At 38.5% G+C, this 20,722-nt stretch overlaps 1 protein-coding gene across 1 annotated transcript in view; it reads left to right on the top strand.

The window, feature by feature from the left end:
• Nucleotides 1–20,548, top strand: part of LOC120796484 (serine/threonine-protein kinase 32C-like) — a 77,177-nt gene extending 56,629 nt beyond the window's left edge. Inside the window, exons 4-12 of the mRNA XM_040139384.1 lie at nt 1,425–1,598; nt 6,350–6,387; nt 7,849–7,938; nt 8,537–8,640; nt 8,773–8,889; nt 12,705–12,830; nt 13,183–13,311; nt 16,337–16,404; nt 17,846–20,548. Of these exons, the coding sequence (XP_039995318.1) occupies nt 1,425–1,598; nt 6,350–6,387; nt 7,849–7,938; nt 8,537–8,640; nt 8,773–8,889; nt 12,705–12,830; nt 13,183–13,311; nt 16,337–16,404; nt 17,846–18,047 (1,048 nt within the window). The 3' untranslated portion in view covers nt 18,048–20,548. The remainder of the gene's footprint in view (nt 1–1,424; nt 1,599–6,349; nt 6,388–7,848; nt 7,939–8,536; nt 8,641–8,772; nt 8,890–12,704; nt 12,831–13,182; nt 13,312–16,336; nt 16,405–17,845) is intronic.
• The last annotated feature ends 174 nt before the right edge of the window (nt 20,549–20,722 follow it).

Here is a 20,722-nt window from a genome sequence, read left to right on the forward strand (position 1 = left end):
TTCCTATTGAGTGCATTCTACAGGACTGTCTTTTTGCAGTGGTGGCAGGGAAATGTGGGGGGGGAAATGAACATTTGTGTTAATATTGTGGTATTTAAAGTTGTTTTTCTTGCACTTAAGTGGTAAGGCTCATAATCTAATGCATCAGGGAAAATGCTACATGCGTTGTTTTTGTGTTCACTGGGTCAGGAGTGTGTTTTCTGCCTGATATCTATTCTATCACATGAAAGTCAAGGCGGTTTCATCAATTAATCTACGCAGTGTTTTAGGAGAAGAGAAAGACTGCAACAGTACTGTAAATGGATTTTTTCTCTGTGGCAGACCCACCAATCTGTGGATGAGGTGGAATGATTGTTGCTCTGCAGCAAACACAGGTCCCATTTCTCACATATAGAGAGGCAGGAAATGGCACCGGAATAGGACCAATCAGAATGTCCCCTTGAGTTTTCAGGGCCAAGCCTGAAGATACAGGGGGAACCTATAGCAATAAAAAGAAGTAATACCACCACAGTATCAGAGCTTTAATGGGAAAGTAAAGAATTGGCTCAGTAGCAACCACATTAAACTGTGTTTGATAGACGAAATCACCAAAGGCTCAGGTTGTTTTCCGTCCTCCGCTGCAAATTGACATGGGGGGCCTATTAAGATATTATTCTGCCTTTATGTTTTTTGGATGAAAAATTAGATTCTGATGTACAAAAATGGTTTGTTCACCCGTGTGGCTTAATGTTTTGTTCAGTGTCTGGGGCAGAAATTGTGGAGTGGAGTGGTACAAATCCCCACACAGATCACTGAGAGGCTGTGTTTTAATTTGATGTGCATGATTTGTAAGCCTGATTGACAAAAATATTTAATGGACCATGCACAACCTTCAGTCAAGTCACATTGAGCAAAGATGGGCTGTTTTCAAGCTTTAATTTGACAATCACTTCCTCTCTTCATCTCTTCTAAATAAGTGGCATGTTATTAGGATAACGATGGCTGTTACTATTACTCTTACAATGTGCATGTTCAGAGCCTGCCTGCAGGATGTATACATTCTTACAGAAACCAACTCAAGCATACATATGACATACATATAAATGCATTATGCATAAAGGTTACCAATTTAAAGTTATTTGTATAGGTACAAGGCAGAGAATGGTCCATGACTCGGGCATGTTTTCATGTGGTCCTACACAGATATGGCCCTCATATTTGTCCTTGTGTGGGTTTCTATAAACATGCAGGCCTGTGCAGCTGTTTACCGTGTAAGCTTTGCACTTGTGATGTATTGTTTGTACAGCATGCAATAGCATACAAGCCCCTATACTACATGTAAGTGTTGTTTGTATGCTCAGTCTTTGCCTTTGTTTGTATAGCATGTGTTTCCTTTCCACACTGGACAGTGACTGAGCACTGTGTCCTCCGGGTACTGGTCCCAGGTACTCGTTTCAGGATGAGGAGGACATGTTCATGGTGGTAGACCTCCTGCTGGGAGGAGACCTTCGCTATCACCTGCAGCAGAGCGTCCAGTTCAGCGAGGACGCTGTCAAACTCTACCTCTGTGAGATGACACTGGCACTGGACTACCTGCAGAGCCAGCACATCATCCATAGGTACAAATTCATCTTTTTCTTCGTTTTATTTTAATACAAAGCTTCCAACACTTCCAAGCCTATTGTGAATATTTGTAAAGAAACACATATCTCCCTAGTCCTTCCTGTCTTCACTGTCAACAGCCTGGGGAGAAATAACAAAAATATTTTTTAAAGTGTTTTACTTGAAGCATGTAAAGAGTGCAAGAAAAATTAAAGCAGCACTGATTAAATTTTTTTTTTTTTTTTTTGGCCAACTGGGGGCAACAGAACAAGCTAACCCGAACATTATCATATTATCACCATATAAAGTTGATATTCCAAATGTGTTAGCACAAATGCATGAGGAATGCATATCAGCTTTCATTTGGAGTCATGTTTTTGTTCACCTGATGAAAGTATAGCCTTATATTCACTATCCTTTTGCTTTTTTTGGTATCCACCACCTCCTACACAGCTACATCAGTTGGTCGCTAACATTGTCCGTCTGCTGTTTGTTGCTGTGCAGATCGCATACAGTGGGTTTCTCACAGCTTTTTCACCAAAAAAAGTGTTGTTGAGATCTGTAAGACTGAGCCAAAACAGTAAAGTTGTTGGTCATAAAACCAAAACAATGAGCTGAAAGAGGCTAAAATGCTACCTAAACCTGAGCAAGACTGAGTCAGGTGTTAATTTGTGGGTTGTTTTACTACAAGTAACTTTCACATTACATGTAGTAATTTGATCAATCATTAACATAAAAAAAATACAGAATTTGCCATAAATGCCAACAATTCTAACTGTTACCTTGAAATTGTTGACGCTAACATGATTTCTTTTAGGTCTTTGCTGTTCTACTTTACACACTGAATAGAATAACTTTAACCCAATATTAAACCAGACATCTTAATTTCTGGGTTTTGATTCGATCTTCAAAATAGCAAATCAGAGAGAGACAGACACATTAAACTTCCAAATACATCAGTTAAAGCATTTTATGTACAATATTTACTTTACTACTAAGCCTCAGTTTCGGTTCAAACCATTGTATTTCTCTTGCATTGAAAGAACTGTGAAGATCAGCTCAGTGTTGTGTCTATAACTTTTAGCATTTAAGAGGTTTTTTTCATTGTGTTCTGCTTCTGCAGCCTGCAGCAATATTATTGCCAATTTACTGTATAAATGTAATGATTAACTCTTCAGGCTAGAACTCAAACACCAAAATGAATTTAAATAAAGTCAAAAATCTTTTCTTTACACAAACTTGTGTAAGTGCATTATCTCCTCTCTTTTCCAGAGAGAATACTGCAATCCTCTTTTTTCTTTGTGTAAGCACACTTAGTTTATCAGAACCACAAAGTCCCAATGCCTTTCTGATTAGCTTTGTATGGAGTTCTTTAGGCTGTAAACATGATTCGTCTTTATTAATTTATTTTTTACACCCACCTCCATCAAGTCCTCTTGACTGATCTTACCCTACCGTTTACCACCACTACCTGTCAGCTGACACTACATTATTCTACCAGAGGAATGCATTGTGCCCTACAGCTCCCTAGAAAGGCTGATAGAAAGGGTTAGTCATGTATTTATTTGGACTGCAAAGTGTACCCTCTACGTTCTCTATTTTGCACTAGGAATGACTTACTGCTGTATCCAAAAACTCATTTCCACTTATAACTTTAATAAATCTGTCCCTAGAGCAATTAAGATTTAACATGATAAAACCGAAATTTATTAGATCAAAAAATAAATAAAACAGCAAGCAGAATGTCTTTTTTCATAAATTCAGTTACTTAAATTATTACGTCCTCTAGGATTTGGACTTTCCTGTTTTTATTTACATTATTCTACATTTCTAAAGATAGCCCTCATATGTGTTCCTGTAATTGTTACCATCCGTCATCTTCAACAAGGGTGGACTTGCCAGCCGCAGCTTTTTGTCCAAAAATGCTGAGCACAGCAGTAAGTGTCTGTGCAGTCCAGTAAGTGAAACAAATGTATCCCTGTAGACTGCAGATTTAGATGGCTGAAAAGCTGTTTGAACTTCTTTGAACCTCGCTCAAAACCCAATTCGGGCATCATTTCCTCCTTCAGTATAGTACGAACACATGTCTTTGTGTGTATCTTTCTAGTTGAGCAGTCTTGCATGTCTGTACACAGTGAAGCAAACCTGTGTTTTCTGATTTACCTACAGATGTAGAAAAATTATAAAAAAAAAGATATCTTAGTGATTTACAGAATATAAACAGTAAAATAAAAAAAATGAACAATACAGAAAGAAGTCTAGCAAAAGTGTTAAAGGAACAGTTTGACATTTTTGGAAATAAACATATTTTATTTTTTGCCGAGTTTTAAAGGAGAAGATTGATCACCCTCATGTTTGTGTGTTCATTATAAAGCTGGGCCCAGGGGATGGTTACCTTAGCTTAGCAAAAAGACTGAAAACAGGGGGAAACAGCTAGCCTGGCTCTTTCCAAATCTAAAAAAAAATCCACCTTCTAGCAGCTCTAAAATTTCTCTAATTAACACATCATAGCCTCTTTGTTCAATCCATATAAAAATGTGCGGCGACGGCGGAGTGTAAAAACGGCAAGTTACATTTTTTGCAGGGGGTTATGTGCTGGACTATTTGTTGCCTGGGAGTTGTGACTTCTTGGAGCCTCACCTGGTTGCCTCACAGTGATGGTAAGACTCCATAAAGACTCATTCGTAATTAGTGGTATCAATTTTAAGCTATTCCCTTAATTAAAAGCAAGATTCAAGCATTAGTGCTTAACAAATGTATACCCACATAGGCATACTTACAGTAAGCTGATGTGCACCAGCATGTGTTACCATACAGATTCACGTATCATATAATAGTTCTCATGTCTTTAATATATTATATTATATAACATTACTGGTGTGTATAATGCTACGTTCAGCGAGTCAGTTACTCTCCCTCGTTTTACTACACAAAAGATAGCTATTGTCTCTTTTTTCCTTGTCCAGTTGGCTAAGATGTCCATGATTTACTTTTCAAAACTGTCTTTAGACATAGGTGACAGATGCTGCTTACTGTAGCAATGCTTACTCTATCCATGGCCATCCCCAGCTCCACAGTTTTGTTCCACCCTGTAAGTTTTTGGCAGGAAAATACTATACTATTATTTGTTGCACCAACTGAAGGAAGAAGGGTCTCTGGTCTCCTAGCAACAGTCTGCTGCCATCATGCCCAAGGAGGTAAAATTAGTCCTATGAGAGAAGGGGAAGTAAGTCTCTCTTGTCTTGTCTTCGTTTCTCTTCTCTTCTCTCTCTGCAAAGACAGCCAGGTTGCTTCATTTGTCTTCATCATACACTTAGCACGTTAAATCTCTACTTTTTAGATCACCTCACAAAGGAAGTTTGTTCCTGTACGAAATAAGAATTCACTTTACATGCTGTTTCATGTTGGATTTATGTTTTTTGTGCTTTCTGCAAAATGAATTAAACGCTAAGCGAATTTTGTACTTCAAACAAAATGGCACGGTGCCGTAGCTGGCAGTTGTATTAGGATTCCCCCTGTGAACATCTATGTATTTCCCTCAAGCCTTGTGCTGCTGGATCAGTCTGCCCCCCCTCCTCGCCACCACCACCTCCACCACTCCCCTCCAAGAGTTTTGGCAGATGATATTAGCATAAGCTTGGCGTTGCAGAGCCACAGTGAACATGTGTACTATGGGGTGCATTGATGCTCTATGCAGACGGCGTGTATTCTCCACACCAGCGTGACGTGCAGTATAATTAAATAAGCTGTGTGTGCTCCGTTAATTGCCTGTGGAGAGCTTGGAGGGGCTGGGAAATCTTGAGATGTATGTGCGCAGGTGTGAATGTGTGCCTGAATGTGTCTGTTGCATGGCTGCCCAGTGTAAAAAGCATGTGCAGACAAACCTTCAAGAGCCTCCAGGGGGATTGGTGATGGTTGTGTTCTCATTTTTTTGAAATGCAGGGAATGAGAATTTTCTCCCTCTCGATCTCTCATTGACACACACACACACACACACACACACACACACACACACACACACACACACACACACACACACAGTTAACGTGTCGCACCAATGTGTAATTCACACATGCATCAACCTACAAACACCTCCTACAGACTTTCACATCCACACTTACTGTACATATCTTATCCCAGTCTTTCCCATCTGACCACAATACAGAAATACTGTAATTTAGGTACTTACATACCTTCAATAATAACAGCAATAGCTCCATAGTACTGCATGTAAACAAGTTATTATGACAATGCAAACATATAAAATTATATTGTGTTCATGCATTAAGGGCCCTGAATACTAATTTTCTCAATCAGCATCTTACTATGAGCCATGGGGTCCTACTTGAACACAACATTTTCTGCCAGAGTTACAACATTTTTGGTTTGGTGAGAGATTTCTGTCTGAGCTGTTTTGTTTGGGCTCTTCTCACTGGTTTGAAGTGAGCTGGGCTCTGTTAAATAAAACATCATGTCACGTATCTCTAGACACCAAGACATGATAAATTTTAATCAAATATGATGATGGTTGCGGGGTTGTTCTGATCAGATCTGCTCAAACAATAGTTGCTCAGTCTTGAGGTAGCAGATTAAATTTTTGTTTTTTAAGTTTTAAACTCTTAATTAATAAAACATGTATTTTTAAACTTTGAATGTTGGTTATTTAGCCATGTATATTTAATGTTATACAGAAATACTCAAGATTTGAAACAAAGTTTTAAGGTAATTTATGTGATGATTTGTGCATGTCTATGTTTTTCTTTTTCAGAGATGTCAAGCCAGACAATATCCTGTTGGATGAGCAAGGTAAGCATGTGAACCGTTAGCTTTGTGTGTGTTTGTGTGGGTGTGTGTGCGTGTGTGTGCGTGTGTTTGCGCGCGTGTGTGCGTGTGTGTGTGTGTGTGTGTAGTAGATGGTTTACGTAAGATATGCAAATAACTCTCAGCATTAATTTTAGCCTGTTTAGGGGAAGGGAAGACAGACTTATCTGTCTCTCTCTTAGAACTGGTTTCATGTATATTTGCCTGATTGAACCCTGGTGATCTGCACTGATGGTCTCACATCAACCTCCTGTTTCATAACCAAGGGGGTACCACAGGGTTCTGTGCTAGGTCCATTATTATTTACAATTTACATATAATTACAATATTAGTATTACAATTATATGTAGATGATACTATTTTGTATACACAGGGTTTTCTCCAGCTCAAGCCATGTGTAGTTTACAGTCTCCTTTTAACGCTCTTCACACATCTCTGGATAACCTCAAGCTTGTACTAAATGTTGATAAAACAAAATGCATTTTATTCTCAAGAGCCCATGGTTCTCTATTATGTCTTTCTCTAATTCATACACATTCCACCTTAAAACAACTTTATGCAGTTTACCACTGTGTCTTTTCCTGAATCACCATTCACCTTTGCTGTGTTATTTTTGTGTATAAATGTCTCCTACTAAAGCTGCCGCAGTATATCACATTTTCTCTCAAATTTCAAACCACTGTCCATCACAGCAGATCTGAGGACTGCTTAACTATTGATTCCCCTCCAGTAAATGCTGAACATGGGAAGACTGCCTTCTAGTATATTTTACCATATAAATGGAATTACAAAGGACTTTAAAACTTGAACATCTCATCCAACTGGATGAATTCAAACTGAATTTTTTTTCTGATGCTGTTTGTATGTTCTTATTCTTGCTGACTTGCTGTGTGTCTTCTCTCTTTTCTTATTTCTCCTGCTGAAATCAGGTTTTTGTGCAAAACCCATCTTGATCTCAGTGAGATCACGAGATTAAAAAAAGGTTATATAGTAACATGTCCATAATGCATTTGCGTGTCTAAAACATCTTTTCAGTGTAAGTTCTTACTGTATATCTACTTTTTAGTGTACAGTCATGTCTGTAAGTCTATATGTAGTCAGGGAAATGTGTGACTTATGTAATAGCCAAAACGTTTTAATGCACAGTATACATATACACTGTATACAGACAGCAGTGAGATTCTCAGTCCATCCTGACAGGATACAAAAAATGACCCTGTAGACTAGGAATGAGTCACAAAAGTAACAAGGTCAGAGGAGACAGGGATGTGTATCTGATACACAGAACAATGAAGACACAGTGATTTACTGATATGTCAGGTTTATGATGTCCTTTTATCAAATATTGAAATGTTTTCTCTTTATGTGATTAGAGACATTTATTTTAAAATACCACAGTTTCGATGGATTTTGTTTTTGATGGATTTTTTGTTTGCATCTTCTTAGGTCATGCTCACTTGACGGATTTCAATATTGCAACAATAATAAAGGATGGAGAGAGAGCCACAGCCTTAGCTGGAACCAAGCCCTACATGGGTAACTCTGATTTGCAATTGCAAACGTCTTATCAAATGCTTACAAATAAATATCCTTACTGGAAAGATGAAGAGGGTTACAAGTAAAAAGTTGTTGTATTCTGGGCATAGGAGAATTGTGTTGCGTTAGATTTAAAACGAATAGACAGATGAGAAAGAGTGGGCTCTAAATTGGGTTACAGTTAAGTTTATTTGAAAAAAATGTATCTGATATTTGTTATGTAAATAAAAACCTAAGTATGTGTCAAAGCACCCAAAATTAATAGCAGACATGTGACAAACGATACACTGTGTTCAAATTAGTTACTGCTGCTACAAGTTGTTAGACTATTTTTCTGCTGATCTCTGAACACATTTTTACACACTCATAAAGTAAGAGTCACTTGTTTGAATCAAATGATAGAAATTAGAGGTCTCATGTTTATTTCCGAGAAGCGGAGGCAAATATGCAAAAATTTCAGTCTTGTCTAGTGATTACTGAGGAGAAAATGAACAGTTCTTGGTGACATTTCGTAAATAGAAATATACCTTTTTTTGTACAGGCAGTGGTTTAAAAAGCTTTTTCTGCTTCAGAAGTGATTCTCTGCCTGTGCTTTCAGCCCCGGAGATCTTCCAGTCCTTTGTAAGTGGAGGAACGGGCTACGCCTTTGAAGTAGACTGGTGGTCACTAGGGGTGACAATCTTCGAAGTGCTGCGTGGATGGGTAAGGCGTGATGGCAATTTGAGTTTTTTATGTAAGAAGGTTGCAAAAACCGAACTTGCGTCCATTCATCCAGCCCTCTTTCTCTTCATCTTTCTATTTTTTCCTCTTTTTGTCAACCTGTTTCCATTCCAGAGGCCCTATGATATCCATGCCAGTAACTCAGTTGAGTCCCTGATTCAGCTCTTCAGCACAGTCAGTGTGCAGTACAGCCCAGCCTGGCCTAAGGACCTGGTTTCCCTCTTGAGGAAGGTGAGCCTGAGACAGTGCGGCATCATTTACTTTCAGCTGTCTCAATTAAATAGATGGATTTACTTCAGAATTCAAAACCTTGAAATCTTTTCCTGTCCAGGGATTAAAACTATCATGAAATTGGGGCAGTGGTAGAGGTTTTGATGTTGTATACGTTGTTGCATAGATTAAGGAGAACTGCTTAGATTTAATGAAAATAATTTCGAGATGTCCGTGAACCTTTAATATGCCATTCTCTTTTTTCTCTTACTCATGATAATCTGTTTTTAGATTTTTTTTTTTTTAATTTATTCTTTTTTTTTTTTGATGCTGCAGAATCTTTTAATTGATTATAGTTTTTGCGTCCAGCACCTGCTTGATTTGTGGCAGTGTGCAGCAGTTCTCAAAATTTTATGATTTACATTCATTATTTATAAGTTGTTCGTTAGGTTGCTAAACTAGACTTATCTTATCTAAATAAAAAAGAAAAAATTGTAGAACTGACATGAATTGTTGATTAATTGCTTACTCGACTATTTTGATAATTATTTAATCACTGAAGTAATTTTTAAGAAAAAAATGACTATTATTTAAGGCTATGATTTTCATTTGCATGATTTCTAAGTCTTATGTGATAGTAAATTGTATAGTTTCGGATTTTGTTGATAGGACAAAACAATCAATTTGAAGATGTCACCTCGGACTTGTGATGATTTTGGGTTTTCACTATTTTCTGACAATTTACAGACCAATTGGTTGATTAATTAATCAAGAAAATAATTGCAGATTAAGCGCTAATGAATATAATCGTTAGTTATAACCCTAATCTTTTACAAAGTCATCAAGGAGGCTTAGTTAACCCTGAACATAAATAAATGAATGAAGCTATGGAGATGCAAAGTACAGTATATTCCTATTTAATGATTTTCCAGTTACATTTTTGATAAAGTGAAATCAAAGTAAATTGAACCTGACCCCACTGCTTGGACACAGGTGGTTTTTCATAGAAAGAGGAGCAGGAGGGAAGGAGGGCAGGGATTTAGAGGTGATATCTGGGTACATATTGAGGTAAAAAGACACTGAAGTCACGGGAACAAAGGATTCATGTACCGTAGGGGGACTGGAGCTGGAGGGAGGAAGGATGACCTGAGACCCTCAGGGCAGAGAAGAAAAATGACAGATGGGAATCTAAGGGATGGAAGCACAGAAACAGAGCAAGTGGGTGATAGAAGAGACAGTGGGTGTGTCTGTGTGTGTGTCAGTCAGTATAATGCTGCTGAGAATATTCATCATAACAAGCAATTTAACCCATATTGAGGCTCAAAATGTTTTTTTCTTACAAGTGGTAATCTGCCAGTTGGATGAGATAATTCCCTTTGCATCAAATGGAAATAAATCTACTCAACACTTTTCTTGAATTAAATTTTCTCTGCGATAATAGTCTGTTATTCTACTTTGTGTCAACATGTCGTCATCTGAGGAGGTGAAACTGTGGTGGAAACAAACTACTTCATCTTACTCATGTGGCAGTATTTTTTTAGTCGTTTTAAGACACGATTTTGGAGTGAGAAATAGAACACAAGGCTTGTTAAAATGGATATTCTTTGGCAGAGTTTAAGTTTGTGTGAGCATGAGTGCGTGCATGTGCTCTGTGTCTGAGTGACTGAGTGTCTCTTCCGCTTTGCCGCTGATCGATTACCATGTCTGGACTCCACCTAGACAGACCTAACCAGCCCTGCAGGAGAAAACTGAATCAGCCTGTGACCAAAGGATGGAAATAAAGCACAGGACGAGAGTTAACATGACAACAAAAGCCACATCCCATTATCATTTCCAGTGTTTACCTTGAGGTAAAAAATGAAACAGATGGTATTCCATTAAAAACACAACTGTATCAGCATCAGTTTTTATTTCCTCCCTGGAATAAGTGACTCCACTCATGTGTGGCATTCATCTGTCTTGATCAGTGCAACAATTTTGATTCAAACCTGAGGAGTGGCTGATTTGATTAACAGTGCCCCCTGTTGGTTATTATGTCTGTAAGGGTTTGAATGAACCAGTTTTCCTCCTGTTGAAGTTTAGTGGCAACATAATTATACAGTTCTCTTAAATGAGGCTCTGAAGTCTTCAAAGTTAGGTGAATAACAATTTGATGAATAAATAACCAATAATTAATTGTGTATAATGCTGAACTAATAATTTAATTCATGAGTTCATTTATAATTATAGAAAGTTTTATTTCAAAATAACCATTTACAAAAATCTATTTTTATTTCATTATGACAATTATCTCAGCTTTAATTAATGTGACATTTTATTTCATAATGTCACTTTTTATTTGATAATGTCACTTTCCGTGACAGTAGTGTTGTGACTGCCTCGTCACCTGTCGGCCAGTCACATGCAAGCATGCTCAACAACTGCTGCCAAATTTACGGAGTGATCTCCTGTCAGCTAGAGCAGCAACAAGGTCAAAGTAATGGCATTTTTCATTGCGGGCATCGTGGCTTGTCATAGCAGGAAAGGCACAGGTTGGACTGGTAACGTTAAAAACGACTACATTCCATTTAGGTGAGCTGGTTCCAGGGTCCTGGTAATGTGCATGCTGGCTCACTGGCATGGCTTACAGGGACGCTTGATGCACCTGAGCCATCATTAACTAAATTTGTTTCACCTGTGTTTCTCCTAAAGTGACCGACTGCTGCTGTACATAAACACAGTATGGCTGCAAATGCTACCTTCCTAACAGGATAATTGGCATGGCAAAGTTGTGAGCTTGAATTGTTAATCAGCGTCAAAGTGAAGAGACAGTGTTGACTGCAGAAGCTAGCTACTTAATGTTCCTCAGAGAAATACACACAACTTAGTGAAGGGCAAAAAGACAGAGTCTTTCTAGTGGTTGCTCAACGCAACAGAAGCTAGCTAACACAGCTCACACTTCTGTCTCTTCACTTTGATGCTGACTAACAATCCTGACCGGCTAGGCTACTTATCTAGCCTAGCTAGTTAGCTGGCTAGGCAAGCTGTCTGCATAATTTTAAGCCAAAAAAAAAAGAGAAGTAAGTTACGTTATGTTTTGTGTTTATTTTGAACTGTAGCTGTAAGGTGACTGAGTCAGAATTACTTTGACATTGTTAGCTAACAGGAGCTAACTGGCTAAATTTGGTAGCAGTTGTTGATAGTTTAGCTGAGGCACCACTGTCCTGAAAGAGAAATTATGAAATAAGAACTCCAATAAAACCCACGTTATTATGACAGTAACAACAATGATGAAATACCATTTAAGAATATTGAGGTTGGAGTTATATATAATTTCACATTTTATTGGTTTACTTTTGTATTTCACACAATTTATTTGTTTATTTCATCATGTCTTATTTATTTATTTAATTTTGGAAAATAAAAACTTAAAATGTCTATTACAATATCTCCATTCCCTATGAAACAAAACAATATGATAATATTTTTTTATCACGTGGCTGAATTCATAAAGTACTTATATCTGAAAAACATTGACATTTTTATTGCAAGATAGTTTCAGGGAAGCCAGGAAGGAGTACAAATTTTACAGAATGTTTTTGGCTCCTTCTTACTTTCACTTCAACCAGTCCAGCCACACACTATTTGAAACTGCAAAATCAAAAGGGAAAGAAACCTTCAAATTGCTGTTTATTTTACACCCACAATTTCACGAGATTTTTTCACATCCCAAAGTGAAGCTGTGAGTGAGGAGAGAAGTTGTGAAGGTGATATTGCTACTGGGAAGGTGACATAATGTAGCTGACATTGCTTTGTGTGTGTGCATGTGTGTGTATGTGTGTATTCCTTCTTTCTAGCTCCTGACAGTGAACCCAGAGCATCGTTTCTCCAGCGTGTCTGACATGCAGACATCTCCCTACCTCGCTGACGTCAACTGGGACGCTGTATATGAGAAGAAGATGGAGGCTGGATTTGTTCCTAATGTTAGTGTGAAGAGATCAGATATCAACACACACACACATACACAGACACACATATATACACTTACAAAAACACTTAATAGCACACACAGGCACCTCTTCATATTTGCTGATCATAATGTGCAAGCGTAGCAACTAAATAAGGCAAAGGAAATGCGGCTTCTTAATGGTGTCTCACTAAAGTGCATGCACATGCAGTTACTGCACATTTGTGTGTTATTCAGTACACTGAGTTCAGTGTGCACCTTGCATTTCTGCATTCTGTGGCTGTGGCTCTGTGTATACAGCAACTGATTTATGATCATGCGTGTGTCTGATTGTGTTTCTAATCATCTCGAGCATCTCCCTCCTACAGAAAGGTCGCCTCCACTGCGACCCCACCTTTGAGCTTGAAGAGATGATACTGGAGTCGCGTCCACTTCACAAGAAGAAAAAGAGGCTGGCCAAGAACCGGTCTCGAGACAACAGCAAGGATTCGCAGTCTGTGAGTGACATCGCCCTCTGCACAGTCCTATAAATCACCCAGAGAGATGCAGTGTCCATCCTCTCAACTCATACATGAGTACTTTGGATATTAGAACAGTGTCCACCAATAGTGCAATGCTTTTATTTGGTTTGGTTTGGTTTTTCTTTATTGATAATATTTTAATATAGTTATATAAGTATGTAAGTTATAAGTCTTGAACTAATTTTTATTATATTAACTATTTAATTATTATAAATCCACTGACCTTTACTGAGATGGAGAGAGGCATTCCAAGTCTGAAAAGTCTAAAAATGAGTGTGGCTGAAACTAATTACTATTATCTTTACCAATTGATATGCGGATGATTTTCTTGTTTTTTAATTAACTGTTTGGTCTATAAATGTCAGAGAATAGTGAGAAATGCCCACCACAATTTATACAATGTCAACACAAAGCCCAAGGTGTTCATCAAATTGTGTTTTGTCTGACCAACTGTCCAAAATTCAAAGATACTTATTTTACAATCACATAAAAGCTGCAAATCCTCACATTTTGGGAAGCTGGAACTACAGGATGCCTGACATTTTTGCTTAAAAAAATGACTTAAATGATTAATCAGCTATCGAAATAGTTCCAAGTTGACCTTCTTACAATTGACTAATTGATTAGTTGAAGAAGAACAGAGAAGAAATGTTTTTAAAAGGGGACCATTAATAAAAAATAAGAAGCTAACAAGGTAGAAGGCATTCTAGACATACAAAAAAAGGTCACATCTTGTAACCCAAACAATACAAAGTAAATGCACTTTGTAGAGACACACATGTATGTGTTTCTCTTTAAGAGTTATTGATAGGCTCATTCATTAGATTAGCTACTAATCTGCAACGTCTTTTGTGTTTTAGCTTTAGGATAAAAAAGATAAAATACTGAGATGCTTCATAACTTCAGCATTAAAAGCATCATGTTCTGCTGAGGAGGAGGTTTAAGGAGCTGTGAGGATGAACATGGAATTCAAAGTGTCGCTGCATCTGTTAAAAGGTCTTTATTTCCTTTAATGATAGAAAGGGCTATTTTTAGCTTTGCTCACATCTAAAGTGCTTATTTACCACTGTACCATGCTATTATTTGCTGTTAATTTGATCTTTGCATCTTTGTGCAGATCATATTAGTGTTATTTTCAGTATGTGCTGTCGGTAGATTATGAAGAGGACACCAGCACACACACGTGTCTGAGCAAATTATTACCTGCTGCACAGGAGTACTATTCATAGATACCGTACACATGAATAGGCAGGGTCGGTCTGGAATAACAATGCAAATCAGGTTTACCTCAGTCTCCGGATCTGTCAGTTCCCATCAAAACTGCATATTTTTAGATTGGCGCTGAGCCAAATCTCAGCATCTTCTTTTTCTCAGCTACAGTGTATTATCTCTATTTTCAGAAGAAAATGAAGAACATTCTGCTGGTGAGAATAAAGATAGACTAACTGTACAGGCATGTGAGCTGCAGGCAACTTGCAAGTAACCTGATTAGTTATATTGTGATTTTTTGAAATCATACATATTCCTAAAAACACAATAATCTCTCTTTTACTGTCATACTGTATATTTTAGGCCAGCTTTAAAATAAACTCCATCCTGACTAGGGGGAAATAAGATTATTACAGCATGATAATATTACCAAAACAAAGGGATTTTGGAATGAAAGGAATAGTTCCACATTTTGGAAAATTCGCTTTTTTGCTGTGAGTGAGATGAGAAGATTCATACCGTTTGCATTTGTCTATATGGTAAATATGTAGCCAGCAGCTGGGATGATGTGCTGGTAGGTGTTTTTTTTTCTTTTGGACAGAGCCAAACAGCTGTTTCCCCCTGTTTACAGCCCTTATGCTAAACTAAGCTAACAACCCGCAGGCTCCAACTTCATATTTACTATAAAAATGTGAGAGCGGTATCAATGTTATATAACTCTCAGCTATAAAGCAAATGAACCTATTACCAAAAATTTCAAACCATTCCTTTAAGTTACCTATCATGCGTGAAACATTCGGTAGTTTTAGCTTCACAATGACATCTGTTTGATGCAAGTTTTATAACTCTGTGTCTTGGACTGTTCGTCTGACAGAAAATGCTATTGAAAGACATCACCCTGGGCTCTGGGAAATTGTGATGGGCTATTTTGCACAGTTTTCTGAAAATGTATAGTCTAAAGGATTAATTTATGGGAAAAGTCCTGAAACAAATGAATTGTGCAATAAAATACAAGCTTTGTCACATGCATGATAAAGCCAGGACCTGTCCTGATGTGCCCTGTGTGTGCTGAAACCAGGATTATTCCGCATACACAGAACTGGAGCCTCTATGTCTCTACTGCTTGGTTATGTTTGATTGAGACATTATTTTTCTCTGTATTTATGAGAAAGAGCCTGTTTCCATCAGACAGTCATCATGACATCAGGGCTATTAACATCAGTCCTGTGTGTGTGTGTGTGTGTGTGTGTGTGTGTGTGTGTGTGTGTGTGTGTGTGTGTGTGTGTGTGTGTGTGTGTGTGTGTGTGTTATCAGCGTGGATCAGCACGTGCAAGGAGCGTGTACCTGTAACAACAGCAAGGTTATGAGACTGGTGTCTGTATGTGTGTGTGTGTGTGTGTGTGTGTGTGTGTGTGTGTGTGTGTGTGTGTGTGTGTGTGCCTACTTGTGTGTATTCATTCTGTGTTATTACTGAGATTATTAAATTATGAAGCCTTCAGCGCTGTTGTCATGGCCGCAAGTGCTTTCGGAAATATGAGCTTCTATTTTTGTCTCAGGCCAAACATCCAATTTGAGGAGGGCTCACAAACAATTCATGACTTATTTAAAAAGAGCAACGAAGGGAAAAAAAAGGAAATGAGGAAAAAGACATTTTCACCTCAGAGGTCACGCAGTTGACTGATTCAAGTTTCATCTCTAGTTTTTGATGGTGATAATGAGGTTGATATTGATGTTGGAGGATGAAGATGATGTAGCTGATGAGTGGGACGTTTGGTCTTTTGACTGCCTGCAGGAGAATGACTACCTACAGGAGTGCCTTGAAGTGGTGCAGCAAGAGTTCATGATCTTCAACCGTGAGAGGTAAGAGAACACAAGAGCAGCAGACCAGCTATAACGCGTTCTAAAAGCAGAGCTTCCTGTTAAGTCATTTAACACAGCCAGAAAGTTATCATCCTTTTAGACCAAATGCAAAGGGGCAAAATATTACAAGAATTACACTTCATTTCCCTTTAAACAAATAAAATGCAGCACCAAACAATGGTAAGTACTAAGTACAATACTATGGTTAGTAGAGGAGGTCGAAGTTGTAGTCCGAAGTGAATGTTTACTAGGGATAGTTTGGGTAATAACATTACCGTTTGCCATTGTTTTCTCTCCCAAATAAGTCTGGCTGACACGAGGTTTGGATTACAACCTGTGCGATTGTCTGACCAATCATGTTTCCCATCAGAATTTGCTGGTCTCATTGCTGTGGCCCAGATCTCGGCAATTATTTATTAGTACAATATAATCATAACTGCTAGAAATGGTGATCACATCTACGAAAATAAAACCCAATTTTGAATAAACTGTAGCTTTCCATTAATTGCAAAATTCCAAAGGTTCAGAATTAATATTTTTGTTTTAATGAAGAGTTGAAATAAAACATTTCCCTCACTGTCGCCTGCACTTAAACCATGACCGGGACTAAAACGTGGATTGATGTGGAGCTAACACTGAACATACACCGAAGCATAATTCCCTTTGTAAAATTGCTGAGGGAACACCATCAGTAGATAAGGAAAGCTAAGAACTTTGCGAAGAGAGGCACAACAAATACTAATTTATGTCCACTATAACCCAAAACCATAGAGCATGCAGTGTCTGCAGTTTTTGATGAAATTACATGGATATGTAAATCACAGACGACAAAAGGCTTTGAAGAGCCCACCCTGCTGTGGCTAAATATGATGCATCTAATCTTTTGTGTGTGTCAGTAAAATATGCACAGTACATCACAAATAAAGAGTATTAGGACCCTATATAGAATGTGTCCTCTCTGCAATGGAAAGTGAGGAATATTGGTTCAGTACTGCTCTAAATTATTGCCTCATTTATTATTGACCATGTCCTGCCACTGCAACGTCACTGAAATCCTTCTGTGTGGGAAATGTCTTATTATATCCTATTGCTCTAATTAATGGCAGTCTACTTCTATTTATAATGGAGACCATAATATCTAGACTTATAAAGACCAGAGAACAGCTCTATATAATAAACTCAAGACCTCTCACTACATTGAAGTACTAGCTGTTTCTTTCTGTGTGTGTATGTTTGATTTTACTACATTTCTAAGGACCAAATGTCCTCACAAGAATAGAAAAATAGGGAAAACATCAAAAATAAGAGGATATTTTGGCTGTCTTCTCTTCAACAAGGGGTTAAAGGTTCAGATTCGATTTAGATAAAGAGGTTTATTTGTGTATGTTTATACATATTCATTCACATGTTGTAAGATTATATGTGTTTCTCCATTTCTCAGGTTGAAAAAGCGTCAGGAGGAGGGTCAGTCAGAGGCCGGGGGCGACGGTGCCAGTGGAGATGGGGACAGAGAGGCCGAAGCCGGGGCCACCGATGATGACGCACCCCAGCCAGAACCGGAATCTGGTCCTGAGCCGGAGCCCGAGTCCTCCGCCAAGCTGAGCATGTGCGGTTCGGTCTGCTCCTCCCCCGGCAGCTGCTAGCAACATGTCGCCTCACAGTGACGATGGCAGGTCTCTGTGGCTGCTGCAGTGTTTCTGCCATGCCAGATAGATACGTTCCCACCTCTCTCCTCTATTGTAGGTAGGAGTGGAAGAAACGCACAGCAGGACAACTTGAAGCACAGCAGGACCTAAAATGGCTCCCACTATTTCCCTTATGTTTTCTTTTCTTTCTGTAGCATCCTTCCGGCAAGGCATGAATGAAGCAGATTTCCAGAGATTCCCCACCTACTGTATCTGACTCCCCTAGAGTAAGCTCTAACTTCTATGCAATGTTACAGTATAGCATGACCAATAAGGTATCACTTACTAGGAGGTCTTGTTCACGAGCAGAAGGCTCCACGAGCATGATGACATCCCGAGCAATAGCAGTCCATGTTTTTTTTTTTTAGTCGGTGGTTTTGGTGGAGACGCCTCCCCTCTCAGCCTTCCTGTTCAAAATCTGATGGGGACGACTGAATTATTCAGCACACGCAGGCACTCAGTTTATGTTTTTGCCTGTGTCTTCGGTTCACTCTTCCCCTCAGCCTCTTTTATGTAACACGTGCCCTAATTCGGAAAAATAGTTTTTCATCGTCTCCTGGAGCGCCTTCCTCCTGTTGCAACACCTTTCTGAGACACTTTTACAGTAAGTGTTCGTGGCTGTATTCAGCCGGCCAAGACAGTTTGGCTGGTTTAATTTGGTGCCTGTTGATGATAATCAGTATCTGTTAATCACATTGTAGCCATGGATGCATTATAGGTCAGAATGCTAGTTTGATTTTCCTCTTTAAGCATTAGCCAACTATTCTTTTTCCAAGCTTCTTTAGGATGATGAGGGACTGTAATTTATGAGAAATCAGTGCAGCAATCCGAATGAAAGGTTTTGCTTCTCACTGTCTGTAATTGCTACCAAGATGCAGTATTTCAGCCCTACGCCATGCTCTGATTCAAAGAGCATTTAGAAACTCTGCTCTGGGGAATAAATACCAATCAGCAACAATCATATCCGTTAATAATCTATTAGAACGCTCTGTTTGCTTCACTAGACATCATCATCTCTTTAAGAGCTTGGTTAATATAAAGATCATCTCCCTGTAGAGTTGTTTTTGAGCTGTACTTAAATGTGTAGCTGTGCCCGGTTGATAAGAACTAGTCTATTAAGGTCATCGTGATAGTGGTATGGTTAAGGTGGCACCATCAATCTCAGTCTGAACACCTGGGAACCTGTAGCAAAGGTCCACCTTAAAACCCTAAGGCCTAGTAAAATGAAAACCATGTAAATAGCATACAGTGTAGGTATTTAAACTCACCACAGTTTTATGTGGGACTGCGAACTCAAAATATAAACTAAAGGAAGAGCTGTGTGAAGCTTCATACTGCTTCATTCTTCTCTTCTTTTCAAGTGTGCAGGCACAACTTGTAGGCAAAATATGCCAAAGCTTTTCTACCATTTGCATAACCATTTCTAAGGAACTTTGAGTGTGTGAATGTACTGTATGTCTGTTTTTCCCAGTATAACATGAAATCAATGTTCCTTCTGCAAGTGAAAAAAATACTATCATTTATACAATCATGTTGTGATTGTGTATAAAGTATATATTTCAGGTAAGGGGGTGACCTCAAATTAATACTTTTTGGGAAGTATGCCTATTCGCTGTCTTTACAAGAATGAAATGAGAAGATTGATACAACCACTCCAAGTAAGGAGCTGCAGCTCCATACTTGGAGTAAAAATCTCCTTACAAGGGCCCTTAAAGCTCAACTTTTTTTTGTGTTTACACACACATTAACGTAAATGACAGTTAATTTCAGGGGAATTTACATGTTCTATGTGGCAAACAACAGCCAGGAGCAGTAGATTTCCAGATAAAGGTTCTGGCTGGAAAAGGTGTCATAGTTACACTAGGTCATTTGCTCTAAACCCACAATGATGTGTTTAGTTTTGAGCTTAAGCAGTATGGTAGGTGGAGACTGAACTCTGCAGACAGCCAGGTTAGCTGTTCCAGGAGACTCTCAAGGGACTGCGAGGTGGCGATAGGTACATGAAAGACAGAGGCAGCCAAAGGCAATGGTATGCTACATTTACATAGCGTTTTTGCTAGTTGGGCTACATGTACTTTGAAATCTTATACTGCTTTGAAAACAACACTTAACAACTTTCGGCAGCCTACATAAGTAACTTTATCGTTTCTGGATTGAGTGTAATTTTCACTGTGTTACATAGGAGGGGTGCCCAGTAAAATACAGGCCAAAGATCTGATAGTGAAAAAAGCAGAGCTCCGTTACTTACTTAGTTATTTAAGTGAGATGACACAAACTGAATGAATTTAATAATCGGTTCACAGTATAGTGTAGCCGTTTTACATTTTTATAAAGAAAACTCAAGAACATTAACAATTATACAGCAAATGGTGATCTATATTGTACATTGTAAAACTGTAGGAATAAACTGACATTTTAAGAGTGGCTTGTTCACTGTCTTAATGGTAGTTTGATGGAGGAAACATTTTTGCCAAAGTGTAGGTGACTAGGAGATCGTAGATCTCCACACTATATCCTCTCAGTGGCTATCTCACCATTTGTATTGTATATATTCTCAATACGACTTTTGCGAGATGCTCAAAATATTCAGGAGGTTTTCATCTAAACTGTCAGGGGTCAGCCCGTTAGTTCTC

This window comes from Xiphias gladius, chromosome 11 (genome assembly GCF_016859285.1).
Source record: "Xiphias gladius isolate SHS-SW01 ecotype Sanya breed wild chromosome 11, ASM1685928v1, whole genome shotgun sequence".
Taxonomy (NCBI): domain Eukaryota; kingdom Metazoa; phylum Chordata; class Actinopteri; order Istiophoriformes; family Xiphiidae; genus Xiphias; species Xiphias gladius.